Genomic DNA, 13,020 nt, shown 5'->3' on the forward strand with positions numbered 1-13,020 from the left:
TCAAAATCACATTTTATATATATATAAAAAAAAAAAATCGATCAATATCATTGTCGCAATCTACTGTAATTAAAGATTAACATTATATTCTCAATTAAGACGTCAAATGTTTAAATATTCACACATTTCATTTGATCTTGAGATTTCAAAATGTTACATTTTTATTTTTTAAGTTTAAAATTTGATTTCAACTTTGTCTTTTTGTTTCAACATCTTACAATTTTATCCTTAAAATTTCAATTTAGTCTATAAATTTTAAGGTTTATACATTTACCATTGACTTTTTTACTAAATACTTGCTATGATCTTTAAGAGTAGAGTTGTAACATTTAAAACCAAAATACTAAATTAGATCAAACTTAGACTAAAAATATAACATTTTTTAATTTATGGATTAAATAGAAGCCAAATATAAAACTCAATTAAGACAAAAGATATATGTATTTTAACAATATTTCCCTATATTTTAAAAGTTGGCATCGAACAAATTTAATGAACAAACGTATTTTTAAGAGTGATGATTTATTCATTCACAATTTAATTCTCCCGAATACAAAAATTGGCTAAAATTCTTCCGTGATCACTCTCAAAGCAGCTATCAAATTTAATCCCAAAAACACCCTTGAAACCCCTCGAATACTTTTCTTTTACAGGGATAAAACTGGGAATGAAAAATTTACCCGTCGGAGCATTGTTGGGCTTCTATATTTTCGGGCCGAAGAGTCCATGGGTATGGAACTGCGAGGCTCATCTTTTAACGGATCGAGATGACGATGCTAGTCCACGTCAGGTAGTGGGCTCCACGTAGGCTCAGGTGGTGGTCGGAATTTGAAGCGCTGGTTTTTTCCGCGCGATTACCGGCGAAGAAGCCTCCGCCATAATATCATCTGCTAGAAACGAATTTTAAATGTTTGAGGATCACTCCAAATATTAAATATTTTCAATAATTTTTATAAAAATATTTAAATAAAAATAAATTTATTGAAAAATACTCTTTTTATCAAGTCGATTCAAAGAGACATTTCATTAAAGAACAAAATTTAAAATCTCATCAAATAATATATTAATTTATATTAATTGATTTTATAGAATATTTAAAATATTAAAGATGGGTTTGAAATATATCTTCAAATATTTAATTTAAAAATTAATTCATTTTAGAATAAATTAGAGTATCAACTACTCAACACAACTTGCTTTTCAAGTGTCTTTTAATAAGTGTTTATAAAAAATTGTTTAAAATAAAAACAATTTATTTGGAATTTTTTTTTCTCAAATTAATCCAAACAAACCATAATTTTATGACAAACAATTAAGTAAAATTTTTTCATACTATCATGGTACTGAAAATGCAACAATTATATAACAACTATAGTTACTAAAATTTCAATTTATTTTTAATTGATCTTTTAACTTTTAAAAACAATATTTTAAAAGTCTCCCAACGAAGTTTGCATTTAATAAATTGGAGAATTTTCAAAAATAGAAAAATAAGAGAAATTATTTATACAAAATAGAAAATTTTTAATATTTAGTTGATAGAGGTTGATAGAAGTATATCCGTGAATAAAAACTAATAGAAGTCTATTACGGTTAGATTATCAGTATTTTTTTTTGCTATTTCTATAAGTAGTCTGATATTTTTTTATATTTGTGAAAATTTTTCTTATTTAAAACTCACCTAATAAATTTTTAAATAAAGTTTTGATTTATTTAGGAAGATGAAAATTTATAATCTTATTAAAGGTTGATTTTGATTTCTTAAAAAAGAAACAAAGAGTAGGCATTAATTTTGTATATAGTGAATCAATCAATTTTTTAAAATATTGAATATGTCAAAGTGATACATTCAAAATTAAAATTTTGGAGACTTATCAAATATTTTTAAAACTCAAAAATATATTTGAAACAAAATTTGAAACTTCAAGGATTTAATAAAAGATTTTAGCTAAATTATAACAAACCCCAATAAACTTTGCCATTTATTTAAAAAATACTTCTATATTTTAGAAAATTGCAACATTACCATTGAAATTTAAAAAATGTTTCAAATGTACCCTTAATAGAAACTAAGACTTATAATGTGGTGATGACCTAAAATAATGTGGTGATCTAAAGTTCCTTTGCAGTATTGCTACATTATTTCATATAATTAAGTAAACAAAATTAAAGAATTTTACACTATTTCATATAATTAAGTAAACAAAATTAAAGAATTTATACTTATGCGCTCATGAAATTTATTAAAATTAAAGAATTTATACTTACGCTCATGAAATTTATGGATAATATTGCTATTTGACGTTTAAGAATTTTTGTTATAATTTAACCAAAACTTTTTAGAGTTAAAAAGGCACAAACTTTTTTAAAAAAATATATATTTTTTTAAAAAAACCACAAGCTTAACAGCTTATGGACTACACGAAACTTGTACCCACACATTTGTGGTAATAATTATGTGTTTTTTTTAGAATATAATAATAATAATAATAATGTGTTTATACATTAAAAAAAAAAAACAATTTGAGCTATGGACAATTATTCGATTAGATTCAAAATTTATCCATAATAGAGCCTCAAATTTCCAATTTTGTGTTAGATCAAATTAGAATGTTTAAAGACCAAATTTAAGTTTTTAAAAATTTACGTTTTAAACCATTAAATTGAAAATTTGTGGGTATGTGAAAGGGTGGAAATGCAACCGACAGTTTCCCACCAAATCTTCAAATGTCTGAAATTTCAAACCCATTTTCAAGTAAAAGCCTCCAAAATACATTCCCGTTTTCAAACTCTCGCGGTTCCCAATCTCCTTCGAAATTTCGCCGACGGAAATGGAGAAGGATACGAACGGCGACGAATGTCTAACTCCGAGGAGCTGCGGTTGTAGAATTCCGGCGCTGTCCAAATGCCCGCCACCGCCGAAGAAGAAAGCGATCACCAGCCGGAAGCTGGCCCCTCCGACTAGCGGTTATTTCCAGCCTCCCGATCTCGATGCTCTGTTTTCCATGCAGCCTTCATCACGATGGGAAGCGTGTGCCTAGCTGCATCACGGTATTCGATTCGACAAATTTACAACATCATAGTCGAAATTTTATCTGTTTTATCGATTCGTTCATTAGTTTCGTCATTTTGGATCCTCTGTTTGTTAAATTTGGCGGTTTCTTGTTCTTCCTAGGGCATAGATTCATTACTTGATTTCATATAGGCAAAACTTTGGTATATGTGTTGTAAATGAGAATTTGTTGGAAATGTTGGATGAAATAATTTTGAAATCAATTGAATTGCGTAAACCAGTTCGGTAGAATCTCATTCACTTTATCTCACATTCATAGATATCACTTAAATTGAATTGTGGCACACGCACATGCACAAACACACTTCCAAATTCTTTGAAAGTAGTTACACATCGGATTCAAGATGTAAATATCAGGGATCCAAGGATGGCAAAAACACAGAAAAGTACTGCTCAAACTCTTGATCAATAGTTGGTTTGATAGTCTTGGATTCTGCCTCTGCATATTTGAATGATTCAGTTTTAGTTTGTGTATGGAAAAAGCACAAAACTCACCCAACATCACAATTTTTTGCTTGGAAAACACAAAACACCTAATAGTGAAAGAAAGAAAATACTATTATCCCTAATAAATACTATTATCCCTAATGACAAAGTTTAAATTATTTTGATCTTTGGTCTAAATCTTATTTCCATGGTTAAATCACCTAGTTTTTGGGGTCAACGGTTGATTTAACATAGTATCAGAGTAGGTGGCCTAGGGAAGCCTTGTGTTCAAACCCTTGCAATGTTATTTTCTCTTCAATTAGCATTGATTTCCATTTGTTGCTTCTTCTTTTTATTTCAAGTCCACAGGTGAGGAATTTTAGATGATATGATGTTAAATTTGCCTTTAGCTTAAGTTGGATCAATTGGTGTTTAACACCATCATTGAATTTTTTTTTGCCACTTATTTCATTTAAATCTTTATATAACATGCAAAGATGGAATGAGAATTTCAATACCTGGGTCTACGCTCCATCTCCCAGATGACAAAACAAAGTCATGCTTGGAGTTTGTGGGGAGGAGCAGCAAGCTTTGAGCACTGTCACTGCAACATTGCTCATAAATGCAGTTATGTCCATGGCTTCCAAACTCCAATAGATCTTCCTCATGGCCATAGCTCCGCTGCAACTTATCTTTCTCACCCTGCATTTGAACCTGCTCTTTGGACGTCTCCTTACCTTCTATTGCTATTTCTGTAGGGGTGCTTTCTTCTCCCTCTTCTTCTTCTTGAAGCTTTTTATCAAACTTGAAGTTATCTGCTCCATGGGGAATGCTAATTGAGCTTGGACCCCAACATGGTAGCTTCGATGTGGGTAGACTTAGTTGATCAATTAGCAGCCTTCTTTTCTTCTTTACATCCAAGCCTTCTGTATTCCATGGTTGAAAGACAGTGAAGCTGCAAGAACTTTTCAAACTCCAGTGATGTCAGTTTACTAACGGTTCTGTCAAGTTTCATTGCATAATTAGTATTTTAGGGCTTGTTTAAAGTTGCTTTGGTAAATCTTAGGTTTCACTCTTCAATTGTCGTACCATAGTTTACCACGAAGTTTTATTTTTTTCTTTCAAAATTTTTTAATGTACTTTTTGTTGTGTGATGTGCGATATGAATAGACTACATAAAAATAGGTGCCCATTAAAAGGGAATGAAAAACCAGATCAAAACGTCCAATCCTAACCCAAAAAAGAAAGAAAAAACACAGAAAACCATGAATATCAGCCAAGCCACTATAAAATCAATATGGCCAAATCATAAAACAAAGGAAGTATTCATTTTAAGATAGCCAATTTCCCCCTAAAAGAAAGAAAGAGAGTGTACGAAATTTCCCCTCAAGACACAATCAAAATGCAGAAATCCAAAGTCAAAATTGAGTACAATCTTGGGAAAGACTGGAAATTGCAACAAACAAACACAGAACCCAACCCATTAAAGAAGCCATAAAGAAACTGCACATAAAGGCAGAAGCCATTGAAAAGAAAGATTCGAGATCTGTGTTTTCTTTCTGTATGTTTTACATCACAACTTGTTCACACCAGGCATGGCAGCCAAAACAGAGGGATAGGGAGAGGTACCTGTCAGTGTCGCAGTGAGATGGATGATGGTGTTGGTTCTTTTGCTCCATTATCGATGGTGAAGAAAGGATGGAAATGGCAGGAAGCCAACCAGACCATCTGTTTCGATCGTGTTGATGAATAAAAGCAAGTGAAAGGGTTGGGAAAGAGAGGTTGGATTCGAGGACTTTGAAAATATTTTAATCTTAGTATTTGTTTATGCGTCGTATTTATCTATATATTATATGTCTCTGTGTTTAGGATTGGCTTTTGAATTTATCCTTCCAAGGGGCACCTGGCCGAGGCTAAGGAAGCATACTGCACATGATTACTTCCAATGCTCTTGTCTCAACTCACTCACTGCTTTGCAACGACGTCTTTTTGGCTGTCGTGGGATGTGATGTGCGAATGGCACGTCTTTTCCTGCCGCCTTTCTGACGGCGTATGTGGAGTACTCTACATTACATATCCCTTCTTCCTAGTTTCTTAACCTTTTATAATTTTAAAGTTTCAATTAGGTTCTAGGTTCCCTATAATTTGTTTTCTGGGTACAGAAATTTTCGGTGGTAACACATATTTGTTCGATTCGACGGGTCGTTTAATGATGTATTATTGTATTCTAGTAGTAGTATAGTAAATAGGTTGAGATACTATTTTAGAGGTTTGACTTTAGTCATGTAATATGTGGAGTATAGTCCAAGGCAAGATCCGGACCTACAAGTAGTTCTAAGTCATAGGATACTATGAAAGTCTACGTGTTCTAAAAAAGAAAGTCAAAGCTTTGAGTCTTGGGTCAACCTAATCAAACGTGTTTTATATCATCGAGTGGGTAACAATCGAGTCGAGTTTACTGGTTAGAACCTTGTAACCTTACGGATACATCTACATTGACGTTGTCGATATTGCACATGTTCTAAACGGATGCTAGATAATAGAATTTATAAATAATTCTATTATTCCACCTCATAGGTAAGCAATATTCTAAGTGCAACCGGTTTTTTTCGGCACTCGGTTCCCCTCGACTTTGCATCATCAAGTCGACGTTCAGTTGACTTTTTCGATTCGGAACTCTTAGTCGAGCTGATGGCGAGATCGATTTTTTGTTCGAGGTGAAAGAGAAAAAGAGAGGAACCACCGCCCAAAGGGAGTCAACGGGGGCAGTTAGCCCGGTCGATAGATGCAGTGCTTTGTCCTGTTAGGAGTGCGAACAATATCTCCACATTGATTAGAGAATGAATTGATCATGAGTATATAAGGGAGGTTAACTATCTCTATTGATATGAGGTTTTTTGGGTGAAATCAAAAGCAAAGGTATGGGAGTTTATGTCTAAAGTGGACAATATCATAGTTGGAGGGTTGTTGTCCCTATCAAGTCTAACCAAACCCTTTAAAGTGTGTCTGGGTCGATATCACATTAGTGCAAAGACAGTTGGCCTGGACAAGAATTGTGCACCACATACTTCTAAATGTTCAATTTTAACCTATATGTACTTTCAACAAATCTTAAATTAGTCTTTACTACTATTTTTTTTTTTTTCATTTTTTAAGGAAAAACTATCCTTTTGATTCATGAGTTTTTAAGAACGTGCACATTTAGTCTCTTATATTTTAAATTGATCATTTTAATTCATAAATTTTGAAGAATGAGTTTAAAATGTTCCTCTACTAAAAATTCCATCAGATTTAAACATAAAAAAAAGTTGACTAGATGAGGGACATGGTTGAATGACTTGGAAAATTTTTATATTTTTAATATTTCTCTTTCCTTACTCCCTCCTTTCCTCTCTTATCTCTCTTGTTCTCTCTCCCCTCTCTTCTCTCTTAATCGTGAAGCTTTTCGATTCCTTTCTCCTCCCCCAATGGCTCTATTTTACACCATGGTTTCTCTTTTCCATCATTTTCATGATCTCCTGTCGTCTTTGATGGATAATCGAATAGTTGACCTTGAACCAAAATTTCCAATTTCTCATCTGGGATTTCTTTCTTTTCATCATATACTACCAATAAAGAGCTTTGAAGTTGAAAATGAATTAACTTTGGGTTTGCTAATGAGTAATCTTCATAAATATGGAAAGTTTTGTGTTGGGAGAGAGAAAAAACACTATAATCAGCAACAATGATGAAGATGAGAGTGTTGGAAATGAAGAATAAGAAATTGTTGTTGAAAAGAGATGAAAACGAGAGGTTTTCCCCTCTCTCCTGCGATTAATAGAGAAAAGAGGAGAGGAGAAGAGAGGGGAGAGGAGAGAGAAATGTTAAAAAATAAAGAGAAATATAGATTTTTAAGAATAAATGCATTTGGTCTCTAATATTTTAATTGGTCATTTTGTTCATCGAGTTTTAAAAAATAGGTTTATAGGGTCCCTCTTACTAATAAAACCATTAAATTTAATATAAAAAAATGACTAAATGAATATGTGGCAAGATGACTATATAGGTTGGTTCAATCATCTAGAATGAGGGGATCTCAAACTTTTGCTAAGTGGAGCATTTGTGTAAACTAGTCAGAAATACGTGCGTTGCACATGTTTAGTAACGTCGAAAACAAAATGTACATGTATAAGTTGAAATATAAGTCTTCTACTTAATACTCATTTTTCTTTATATTTTTTAAAAAATTAATATATATTCTTTAAACTTTTTTCAAAAAGGCTTTTGAATTGAATTTTTTCTCTTAGTTCAAATTTTCGATAGTAAGAGAACGAACAAACAAATAATATTTGCATTTATAATAAGAAAAATTCTAAATAGAAGCTTGTTACTTGTATTAGAAATAAAAACTTTTTTTTGTTATATTTATTTCAAAATTATATCTCTAAATTGCTTGAATCTTTAACAAATTTTATGAACTTCAAAAGCATGGTCTTCTTTTCCACCTCTTTAATATGTGAAGAAGAATAGATGAATGTGTGTGTATAGAACAAAAAAAGCTACGAACGCATATAAAAAATTGTAGTAGGACATATGTTAAACAAAAAGGAAGAATAGGACATATAATAAATAGAGAAAGAGAGACAAATGTGGTATCTCCTCCTCGATCTATAAGAGAAATACTTGAATAAAAAAATCTTGAAGTAATCCCTATTTCTAGGAAAAAGCTTAAAAGAAAAAAAAATGGTTAGAAACGATGTAACCATTAACAAAAAGAAAAAATCATAATGCTACAAACAAAATTTCTAGATAAATGAAATAAAATAGAGAGAGCGAGTTAAAAAAATTAAATTGAAAAAAGAAAAAAGAAAAACTGAAGAAAATTGAGAAAAAAGGGACTATATATAGAAAAATAAAATCTAAAAAATAACAAATGTGAAATTATGTAGATAAACAAATATATTAGAAAAAAACCAAAATTTAAATCAATAGAATCCATGTTTCTTTCCCAAACTTTTGTTTGTATCATTTGTATGGTTTGTATTATTCATGTTAATGAATAATTTTAAACCAGATTACTTTACACGTGTATTTTTTTTTTTTAATAATAAATTTTGGATTTAATTAAATATTAGAATCAAATATAGGAGATAATCAAATTTTAAATTTTAAACCAATAAAATACATGTGAATTATAATTTTTTAATGATAAATTTTGATCTAAATCAAATATTAGAGATAACCAAGTCTTAAACAAATTTAATTTACTTATAATTTTCTTTTAATGATAAATTTTGGATCTTAAATGAAATATTAGAATCAAATATTCGAGATAAATATATTTTAAATCAATTTAATACTACTTGTAATTTTTGTTTTTCAATGATAGATTTTGAATCTTAAATCAAATATTAGAGATAACCAAATTTTAAATCAATAAAATCTAGAGAAATTGTTTTAAATGGAAAAAGTGTTGAAATTTTTTCAAATTTAGCAAAATGCCACAGTCTATCAGTGATAGACACTAATACATCGATAGACATGATAGCCAGTGTTAGATGATAGTAGTCTATTAATATCTACAAGTGTTTATCACTGATAGACAGTGATATTTTGCTATATTTGTAAATATTTTGGTTTATCTTACTATATTATACATCCCTAAAATCCATGTGAATGATAATTATTCTGAAATCCACGTGGATGAAATAATTTTTTTTTACATAAGTGAAGTGATTTTTAAATAATTTTAATGTAAAATTACATTATATAACCCTATAACTAATCATTAAAAGGGGCAAATGGGGAAAATAAATGCTTCTCCCCTGTGGTCCCTTTGATAGTATAGATGAGGGGAACATAAACTTAGAGCCTACGTAAAACCTAAGAATTGACTATTCATGAGTCGTTGTAAAGAAATTCTGACAGATAAGTATTGTGTTGTAATTACTAAAAAAAATTCATTAGTGAAGTTTCTTTCTACTTAGCATATTGCTCTAAACATATGTAATATTGCACCAAATTGAACTACCAACTTTCGTGTCTACCGATTATATTATTATTATTATTATCATCAAATACCATAGATGTAGTTTGAATTAAATCTTGCACAAATGTTTTCCAACACAATTTGAAAGGGCGTTTCTTTAATATTCTATCACTACTTTTTAATAGTTAGAAGGTAAAGAAAAAAATTTGGGTGCAAGCTAAGTTGTTCATTGATAAAAATTTATCATGTGGAAGTTTTTATTTATTTTTATTTGAATTGAGTTATTTTTATTTTTATTTGCTATGTGAAAAAAAGGAGATGTATAAGATTAGATACAACTTAGGCAGAAGATCCAACTCTCGAGGAAGCGAGGGACCTGAGCGAAGCAACTCGACCGAATTCTTGTTCTTATAAATGGTGTTGAATCATTCTCGAAATAAATTTATTGAGGGAGTCCACCCAAATAAAATTACAAAAAAAAGTGGCTAAAAATGGAATTTGCATAAGCTTAATCCACAATCCATATCAACTTCCATGCAAATATTCACACCTCAACCTGTGATGCTAGGTTAGGCACAATAGTGCCCATTAACTAGAAGTTTAGTATGTATAATTGACCTATCGTAGATAGATTGTGATATTTTATTATTATTTGTAAATATTTTCATCAACTTTATCATTTAAAATAATTTACCATATATATATATATATATATATATATATATATATATATATAATTACAAATTTAGTCGAACTCTAAAATTTGTGCCTATTATGTTTTTAATAAAAATTTTCTAAAATTAATTTATTACTTATATATAAATTTAAATTTTACATCTAAATGAACTACAAATTTTCAATTTTATGCATAGTAGATTTATAAAATTTAAAAAAATTCAAAAACCCAAAAATTAAATTTTTAATTTTAAAAGTTTATGAACTAAATAGATATAAAACTCAAAACATGATATTAAATTTTTATCGACATATCCTTGAGCAGAGGCACATAGGGGCTAGAAGCGGCACATGCCCCCCTCAATTTATCCTTTTTTATATTTTTAATATAAATTATAAAGTAATATGTATTAATTATATAAAACTGTTCATGTTGCATAATAAGAATAGTGTTGGCTTGTTTGCGTGTAATGTTGTTTGGTAGCACATAGAAGTTCAATTCTTACTACTTCTAACATTTTATTTTGGACTTTTGTATGAGTTTTTATCCAAATTTTTCGTCTCTAATGGGCTTTTAAACCCAACTCATGTAAAGAATAATAAAGGAAAGTAGGTCAAATAATGTGACATATAATAATGTGTCATTCTTCAATAAATGACATTTAGAATATTATAATGTGCCATTTTTTAATAAATAATCAAACAATATTTTTTTTTATCAGCAACAAGTTTATAGACTTTTTTTTCCTTTCTTTTCGAAATTCACTTCTCAATCTCAATAACATTCGATTAAAAAGACATTGTTCATTTTTTGCACATAATTTTTATATTCACATTACACTTTATATATATTTTTTTGTTTGTTTCCACGTAATTTTTACATTCACATTTACTCATATAGGTTTTTAAAATTAATTTCAAAATTCAAGCAAGAGGATTATTTGCTGTCAATCGTTTAGACATTCAAACTTGACAAGTAAGTTTTAAAATCTTCTTAGACTTTTAAGTTTTTTATGCCTTTAAATCTATATAATAGAATGTAATATTCTTATTATTAATACTTTTGTAAAGTTAATTCAAAATTAATATGAAGAGATATTATAAAAGAAAAACAACAATAGAGACTGTAAATGTATCATCTTTTCAAAGAAGAAAAATATTTTGGATTCTAATCGATCTGATACAGAAATCAATCTAGAAAAACTTCTTGCACATCCTGGTCTAAGAACCAAAATTTATTATTGTAATTATAATATTCGAGATCAAGTTCATTTAACATATTTACTAAAAGGTCATTGTTAACCTCGAAATCATATTTTTCCACTTAAGAATTATGGTATAAAGTCAAGACGATTTAATATAGCTTGGTTAGGTGAATATTCTAATTAGTCAGAATATAACATTTTAAAGGATATTACATTTTGTTTATGTTGTTATCTATTCAAACCAGAAGTAAGTGAAGAGTCAGAATTGATTTTAAAACATGAAAACTTGTAGAGAGCAATTGTAATATAATAAATTAGGTAATATATAAAGTTATGAATATGTTTTTATATTTATTTATTAGATTTTTTGTTAGACTTGTACATATAGTGCTTCCTTATATAAAATTCTTGGCTTCGCCATTGGACATACCGATATGTCCATCAATATTTATACATATCCATAGATTTGACATTGATATAAGGATGAATTGACATTTCTATTATATTGTAAAAAAGTTATCAAACATATGCAATTAGCAACATAATAATATTAATGTGAATATGATATAAATAATAAATATTTAAATTTATTTACAAAGTGTAAAATGTTTTTTTATTAATCTAAATATATATTTTTATTTATTATTTTCTTAATAATATTTCATTCACATAGACAATTTTTATTTCATTCACACAGAAAACCCATAACCTAAGATTATATTATCAGAAGTTTTCCGTTGTCCAACGGTTCAACGATGAACTATATTTCAGATGATTTAAAGGCTATTAGTGTCTATATTCTTAATATAGTAGGCGGAGCCGTCTCTCGGAAGTCCAAGATGTTGGGGTTAATGCTCTAAATCTCATAGGGTCTTAGTTTGTAATTGTAATGTAAACATTTTATTTATGTAATAAAATATTTGATGTTTTATTTCAAAATTAGTTGCATTAACCACAAACCAATAAACTAACACCTAAAGTTATTTTATAGCTTAAACATGTATGTAGAGACATACAGGTGAATCATATTTTAAGTGATAACCTAAATGATCCGTAGTAGATGGATAAAGTTGGATACCTTATCCTGGTGACACTACGAGTATGACCCGCTTTGTAGGTGTTACAATTGTTGTAAAGTGCTACAAATGATTTGATTCTGATAATTTATGTGGGGACATGTGAGCGGAGATATTCTATATAAAGGAGTTTGTATAAGACCAGACCACGAAATATTTAGTCTCATTATATAACTCATTCATAATAGAGACTTACATTTCACAGGATGACCATAGGCAACATGCCCTGAATCCTGAGTGAATTGTGAACTCCTGCCTATGGGGGGTTGTCATTTGATTTGTATGGCCCGGTTCGCTTGTTTTGAACCGATTGACTTTTATTCTTATAATAATTAGTCCTTCATATTTCTTTTAGGTGTCCTATCTCGGTCCATTAATTATTATTATTAATATACATGTGATGTATGTTTTATACATACATATATATACATACATACATATATATACATACATACATATATATACATACATATACATATATATACATACATATACATATATACATACATATACATACATACATATATATATATATATATATATATTTATATTATAAATATATATATACATTTATATACATGTGATGTATGTTTTATA

General features: G+C 29.2%; 1 protein-coding gene and 1 long non-coding RNA gene across 2 annotated transcripts; one reads left to right on the forward strand and one right to left on the reverse strand.

Annotated features, from left to right (window-relative positions):
* The first annotated feature begins 2,680 nt into the window (after positions 1-2,680).
* Positions 2,681-5,889, forward strand: LOC120074297 (uncharacterized). The gene is made up of 3 exons (XR_005480949.2): positions 2,681-3,051; positions 5,093-5,280; positions 5,369-5,889. It is a non-coding gene; the product is annotated as an uncharacterized LOC120074297 (long non-coding RNA).
* On the reverse strand, positions 3,252-5,264 carry LOC120074296 (protein FAR-RED ELONGATED HYPOCOTYL 1-like). Its single transcript, XM_039027383.2, has 3 exons — positions 5,129-5,264; positions 4,018-4,463; positions 3,252-3,512 (listed from the first exon to the last, which is right to left on the reverse strand). Exons 1-3 carry the CDS (start codon positions 5,176-5,178, stop codon positions 3,427-3,429), a joined length of 582 nt encoding a protein of 193 aa, XP_038883311.1. The 5' UTR covers positions 5,179-5,264; the 3' UTR covers positions 3,252-3,426.
* Positions 5,890-13,020: the final 7,131 nt, after the last annotated feature.

Source organism: Benincasa hispida, chromosome 3, assembly GCF_027475165.1.
Source record: "Benincasa hispida cultivar pf3 chromosome 3, pf3_genome.v1.1, whole genome shotgun sequence".
Lineage (NCBI taxonomy): Eukaryota > Viridiplantae > Streptophyta > Magnoliopsida > Cucurbitales > Cucurbitaceae > Benincasa > Benincasa hispida.

What these genes read in the sequence shown, in the direction of transcription:
- LOC120074296 (XM_039027383.2), bottom strand. Translation starts at nt 5,178, where the DNA reads ATGGAGCAAAAGAACCAACACCATCATCCATCTCACTGCGACACTGAC. An exon ending in TCTCACTGCGACACTGACAG is followed by an intron (nt 4,464 to 5,128) that starts GTACCTCTCCCT and finishes GAGTTTGAAAAG; the next exon opens with TTCTTGCAGCTTCACTGTCT. An exon ending in GAGATGGAGCGTAGACCCAG is followed by an intron (nt 3,513 to 4,017) that starts GTATTGAAATTC and finishes TCAAATATGCAG; the next exon opens with AGGCAGAATCCAAGACTATC.